Source organism: Populus euphratica, unplaced genomic scaffold (genome assembly GCF_000495115.2).
Source record: "Populus euphratica unplaced genomic scaffold, PopEup_1.0 scaffold186.1, whole genome shotgun sequence".
Classification (NCBI taxonomy): Eukaryota; Viridiplantae; Streptophyta; class Magnoliopsida; order Malpighiales; family Salicaceae; genus Populus; species Populus euphratica.
Genome location: NW_011499992.1, coordinates 287,619 through 293,882, shown reverse-complemented (window position 1 = coordinate 293,882; position 6,264 = coordinate 287,619). Strand labels below are relative to the sequence as shown.

The 6,264-nt window shown below is 36.7% G+C and overlaps 1 protein-coding gene and 1 long non-coding RNA gene across 3 annotated transcripts; one reads left to right on the top strand and one right to left on the bottom strand.

Moving 5' to 3' along the window:
* Window positions 1-2,082: 2,082 nt before the first annotated feature.
* Window positions 2,083-3,150, bottom strand: LOC105140436 (Carbohydrate-binding X8 domain superfamily protein). 2 transcript variants are annotated; one of them, XM_011047272.1, is made up of 4 exons: window positions 3,005-3,150; window positions 2,753-2,781; window positions 2,474-2,640; window positions 2,083-2,321 (listed from the first exon to the last, which is right to left on the bottom strand). In XM_011047272.1, the coding sequence occupies exons 1-4, from the start codon at window positions 3,060-3,062 to the stop codon at window positions 2,294-2,296; spliced, it is 282 nt and encodes a 93-aa protein (XP_011045574.1). In that variant the 5' UTR covers window positions 3,063-3,150; the 3' UTR covers window positions 2,083-2,293. The 2 variants fall into 2 exon arrangements, with proteins under 2 accessions (XP_011045574.1, XP_011045573.1); XM_011047271.1 differs by having other exon boundaries at window positions 2,083-2,319; window positions 2,406-2,640; window positions 3,005-3,149.
* A 1,597-nt stretch (window positions 3,151-4,747) lies between these two features.
* On the top strand, window positions 4,748-6,059 carry LOC105140434 (uncharacterized). The gene is made up of 3 exons (XR_845187.1): window positions 4,748-4,871; window positions 5,005-5,106; window positions 5,987-6,059. It is a non-coding gene; the product is annotated as an uncharacterized LOC105140434 (long non-coding RNA).
* The last annotated feature ends 205 nt before the right edge of the window (window positions 6,060-6,264 follow it).

Genomic DNA, 6,264 nt, shown 5'->3' with positions numbered 1-6,264 from the left:
GCTTATATTATTATCATTTGAATATTTTTTATGTTAGTAAAAAAGAAGCGCTGGCAAAAAAGTATAGTATTTTACTATTATATGATATTCATTGCTGAATTATGTCCTCTTAAATGAGTTTGTCGAATGGAAAAGTTTAGGTTGGGACAGAGGACTTTGTTTGCCTACAGATTCTGAAATGCCTTTGTGGAATTATGCTATTACGACTAAAGGAAAGTTTAGCGGATATGTTCTCGTATCAAAAAGATTCAGGAAAAAAATTTCAGAAAGTTGAGATATGTTTTCAATGCTAGATTCAAACGGTTGCTTACGCGTGCTTTCATTTTCTTGGGTCGAGCCCATCAGAATTTATTGTTGAACGCTAGATTGAACATTGCACATCTCTGTGATGAACTATTTGAAATTTAAAAGTAGTGGACTGATATCTGTCAATGAAGAAAATAATTCTGAGAGATGTGCATTTCGTTTAAAATAACCTGATCAAATTATTTAGCGGTAATGTAAATTGGTTAAATTGGTATAATCCCTCACACACTCCACTTCCTGTGTTGTGATTGTTTATGTATGTTTGGAGAGTCCTACTTGATGTGTTGAAATCAAATGATGATTTTGGATTCAAATTTCTCACGATGGTCAGCTGGGACTCTTCAAGCTTCAGTGTTGATTCAATTACTCAACGCTCGTGATGGTTTCATCTCTCTAGTTTAAGAACTTATTCAAGGAAGAAAGGATACTGATAATGATAGCAAGTAAAATAACTGCATTCTGAATGGTCTTCAACTTGTTTCTCCTTCTCTATTCACGCTCAATTGGTGCTTAATACGCAGCAACATTAGCCAAAGTTCTTGTAAGCATGTATATTTTTAAATGCCTTCTCAGTTTTACTGCTGTTAAATAATCAATATTTTGCATTAATGTATTGAGTTTACATGCTTATCTGTGTTTAGTTCTTTCAAGGATCGTCGCTTCTGTATGTTGTTCACTGACAATTTATTTATATGTCCGGGAAGCAACAATACTGCACATCATTCCTTTATGAACTAATTTCAGTTGGCGCTGCCAGTTTGGAAGTGAAAGGATTTTAGAGGTGGAAGAACTGTTAATGATGACAAAAAAAAGCAAAACATAGTTGCTATAGAGTAGGATGAAATTGTTCTTATGGACATCTCCAGTTCTCCTTTACAGTAATGCACTGCCCAGTTTTATGGTTGAACATTTCTGCATTTGCTGAACAAGTTCGAGGCAGGCCATTATCTTAAAGTCGTGTTCAACTTCATATTTTAATTTCTTATTCGGAATATCGCTCATGCAATGAATGATTACTTATTCAAAATGCTGCCATGCTTCCTCTCCTTTATCAGGTTCTTAAGCACTCCTGCTGCAGTGTTTCATGGTTAAGAAGCAAGTCTGGGATTTCTAGCTGGAACCCGTCATCTCAATCAAGTGTGATGGCGCCTGTGATAATTTACCTGGGACGTCCTTGCTGCTGAATGCTGATATGTTATAGGGGCGGGTGTTCCGGATTTTCATTTTGACATAGCTACAGGAAAAAATAAGAATAATTAAAATTCACTCCACATAAATTTGCAGTTGTTCGCCAATTTCGCTGTGGTACACTTTCACAATGCATGGTGATAACATGAATCTGACTTCGCAATCCGAAAATATTGGAATTTCAAGAGTTCCAGCTTCTGAGTTAGAGAGGTCTGAAAAGAAGAAAGTTGCTTGAAAATAATAAAGAGAGAGAAAGTTATCAATTTGATCACTTTTTGAGAAAATTGTTTCTCCAGATAGTCTCTGAACATTTATGAAAAAGAAGGGTTTAATTTGAATTTTTTTTTGATCTAGATGGATTCCATTTACAGTCTAACCCAACACCAAAACATAATTTTAGCAAGCCCAATTTACAAGACTTAACCAAAGACATCACTAGTTGCTAATTGTATACCACACCCTTCACACTATTCTATCATAGTTTATGTTCAGGTAAAGCACTTGTGAATTTGTGAATTTTTTTCTCTCATTTCACTCACGTATTTACATCCTTGATGAGCTTGTGATTCAAGCTTGGATTCCTTATCAGGTTCATGCGCACTCTTAAAGATGACTAGCAACTAAATGAGGCTTGACAAAATTGGGAAAAAAAGTACATCAGATTTAATCTTGTTGCTTCTTTGCAGCAATACATATATTGCCAGTAACAGCAAATGAGAATTACAAGTTCAAACAAGAAGAGAAACGGCATCATTATTGTAACTTCTAATGGGCTAAATGCTACTTCCTGGACCAAGGATTAGGCATAGATGCAGTTACTATAACCTGCAAATTGACACGAGAAATTGTCGTAAGCATGGCATGATTATTGCCAGCAGATTAACATATTGCATCATTCATGTGGTTCTTACTTGGATCAGTCACGACAATGAGGCCAGAGTTCCTGAAATCGCAATTCCAGTGGTTCCTTCCCTTACACTGGTAATACAGATTCATGGCTATGGATGCATGGTTTATGAGACTATCTGGAGAGAAGCAAGGGCAACCCTTTTGTAGAATCTGGCAATCCACGTGAGCGCATGCGTAGTTGATATTCGCTAGTAAAGTTGCTTGGTCTGACGATGGCTTGGCCACACACCAAGTTTTCTGTAATATTATTAGTGGCCAATGAGAATTTCTCTGAATAAGGACAACGCAGTTGTATACGATACTTTGTATTGTGTTGTGTGTGAAGAAAGAAGTTGATAGTACTAACTACCTGCTCATTAGCCATGACCGAACCCCCCCCTGCAAAAATATGAACAGAGAAGAAATCCCAGAATCAGGCCATTTGCCAAGTAACTGATCAGTTTATTGCTGCAATCATTAGAAATAGACCCACCTCAGATCTAAAGACACAAGAAATCCCACCACATTGTGCATTCAAAAAAGGAAGTAGGCATAAAAGTGAAAGAGAAGCAATGACTACAGCATCAGCCCTTTAAAGTACCTATGAGATAAGACATCATACCTGAACTGAGGTAAAGTAGTAGGAGCAAAAGAGAGAGAGCTGCCCCTGCTTTAGCCATTGATTTGTTTCTGCTGTACCTCGCAACTGACTTTTGTAATGAGTAACAATGATTTTGATTTTTTGAGGTTTGTACAGAGGAATGAAAAGGCAGCTAGGTTTAAATAAAAAGGAAGGTACAACGGCTATATTGATTGCATAGCCGTTATGGAAATCGAAAAGGTAGGGAATTTTTTGGGATGAAGAGAAGTCCGACAGGCGTCATGGGACGTTATCACTAACTCCACCTTCGAACCCCACTTTAACCCTATCTTTCTGTTGATGATTGGATAACCTGAGCAAGCGATCATGAGAAAAAAATTAAAATAAAATTGAAAGATATAAAGTTTATTTTATTTTATTTTATATATTATCTTTGTTATTTTCATCTTAAACATTCTCTTATTATATTCTTGTTCTTCGATCCAAACAAACATTCTTCTTTTAAAAATTATTTTATTTCGACGGGTGAAGTCTTTTTTTATTCAACAAACGTTGATTTCTTCCATTGGATTGAAATGGAATGATTCGAACCCACCGGCCAAAAATATTCACAGGGTTCTTTTTTTGCTGTCTTTGGAGTAGAGCGAAAAATTATAATGGTGATTGGTGAGTGCTGCACAACTATACGAGCACACATCAAGGGATTGAATTGGGAGAAGAAAAGTTGAAAATCAAATTAATTGAGTGAGGGAAACATGTAACAGTAATTTATGAAGAACATCAACTGTTTGAGAATTAAGAAACCCCCCAGCCCCTTTCCTAACCAATCTCTTTGAACACTTTGTTACCTTTTTCTTCTTTCTGCATGGCATCATGTAATGCAGCAGTACTGAGACACGGTCGGGGCAATGACAATGCGGTCAGCTCCCATAACCCATCATTTTCCCTTCAAACCTCCAGTTTCGTTACCATTCTATAAAACCCACTCTAAGTTCTCATTCCCTCAATGCCATTCTATAGTTGTTGCTTTAATGGCAGAGAGGCCAAACTTGAGGAACTTGTTCCTGCTCAAAGGCTGAAACAGCAGCTTTTTGTGAATTGAATTGGCGAGTATAGTTACATGAGCCCCAATCTAACTCGTGAAACTATGTTTGCTCTATTCATGTATCAATAGTATGCTGATGAAAATGTCGCCTAGCTTTAAGGTCATCGAGGATAGGGTTTCCAAATTGATAATAAAATCTGAAGAAAAGGTTCGACAATGAAGATCTTTAAAACCGTGGAAAAAATGGAATTGGAGAGAGGAAATATATGGTTGCCAGTTTTCTGTTTATGGAGAAATGATAATAAAAAAACATCGAAGTACTGAGCTTATGAAGATTTACTTCTTTAAAAAGGAGAACATAAGGGGCTGAGCGAGTTGATAATTGTAGAGATCAAGGTTCAAGAGCACTAGAGAAGGATTTATGAAGTTCTCTTGTTGTAAGTTGATGACAGATAGTGCCTGTTCAAACCTTAAATTAGACAGTTAAGACCTCGGAAAATCATCATCTTCCTTTTTAAAGTGAAAGCCATCGGCAGCATATCGAAATTTCGAAAGCAAAAACAAAGGGAGAACTGAGCAGAAATGAGAATTGATGTTGCTTGTCAAAAAGAACAAAAAAAAACGAGCTTTTCTTTTTTGCTAGTGTCTGCGGGTTGGGGGCACTGTAACTACACTATTTAACACTAGACTTATCACTATGACACCTTCTATGAGGTTTCATCTAAGGCTGTAATGAAATAGAGAGAATAATAGTAAGAGATAACGAAATGGAATCAGACTGAAATCAGTGAAGGTTATTCAGATTCCATATTTTTCTAGTGCTAAAGCAACACATAAATGCAGGTTGAAAGTATGAGAAAAAAACAAAAGTTTATACAAACATGCTGGTTGTTTTTCCTTTTAGTTTCTTTTTTCTTTACATTTGCAATCATGACAAAATCCTGAGACCTTTTGGTCTCTTAACCCGTTGCTGCAGTTGGAAGTGCAGAATACACAGAGGAACCTGCAACCAAAGCAAGATTTCAGACATCCTTGAGCTTACCCGGCTGCTTTACCTCGCCATCATTGCTAGGAACTGGTCAGTTACTTTAGTAAGAATTTATTTCCAGCAGACAGACTATGTAGAACTTATCTAAAAATCATTTGGTGTTAGCATCTTTCTAACTGTCATAGCTGATCTGATTATCACTTAATGTAGTGCGGTATCGTTTTACGATTTGTAGTAAAGTGGATCTAGGAAAATAGAAAGACGTGATCTTAACTGATGTATTATCCTCAAACAGCCTTTTCTTTTCCTTTTCCTTTTCCTTTTATTTCACACTTATTGTAAGGAAATTATTTCAACAATTCCCTGCTCTCATAATGGGTGGAGGAACTTTAAGAGCTTATTTATAGAACCTTCATCTCTATCCGACAGCTTTGGTGTCAATTGCCAATGCATATCTATAAACTTCATCCTAGCACAACCATTAGCATCTCTGATGGTGGTTGCATAGAGGTGCTTTGTAAAATTACCTCCAATTGTAATCATTTAGGAGAGCTCAATGGAAAGGCCTCCCTTTAGGTGGAGGATTCGCTGTCATCCAATGGCAATGGGAGAACTCTCAGGTGGAAAAAGCCAGCCTTCAAGATTAAATTAGTTAATGCATCTATTTGAGGAGGTGCTTCAAATATAACTGGAAAGCTAATGGTTTTAGTGACTGGAATCTCCTGCTGCTGATACTGTCTGAACCTTGATGTTTTTGGTATGGATTTCAACAATAAAAATTCCAATTAGAGAAATTATGTTAGAGAATAATATAAATCCTAGCCTGGGACCTCACTCACCCAAAAACTTAAATGGGTCTATTATAATTTTGGAGGTGATATTTAAGCCAAAGTCTATAGAAGACTAATCGTGGCTTTTGTTGCTTATGATGTCTTCTTGTTGTTGTAACTAAGATCTTCACTGAATTCAGGATACAGCGAGAAGGTTTTTGCAATAATTGGTGTTAAGGTCCATGCTGCAGGGATATATGTAAATGCGTCCATATATGTGCGTTGAGCAATTGGAAAGAAGAATCAGCTAGTGAGATTCAAGAGAACTTAGCTTTGTTTAGTTCGATTTTCCAGGGCAACTGATCTCATCAGATACGTACTACTCTGAAGAGGAAGAGCTTATGAATTTCGCTAATATAACCGACCTTATTCCTTGATTGGAGATCCTTTGGAAAAATCATTATAGATTGTTGATGGT

What these genes read in the sequence shown, in the direction of transcription:
- LOC105140436 (XM_011047271.1), bottom strand. Translation starts at nt 3,062, where the DNA reads ATGGCTAAAGCAGGGGCAGCTCTCTCTCTTTTGCTCCTACTACTTTAC. An exon ending in ACTACTTTACCTCAGTTCAG is followed by an intron (nt 2,782 to 3,004) that starts GTATGATGTCTT and finishes ATATTTTTGCAG; the next exon opens with GGGGGGGTTCGGTCATGGCT. An exon ending in CGGTCATGGCTAATGAGCAG is followed by an intron (nt 2,641 to 2,752) that starts GTAGTTAGTACT and finishes ATAATATTACAG; the next exon opens with AAAACTTGGTGTGTGGCCAA.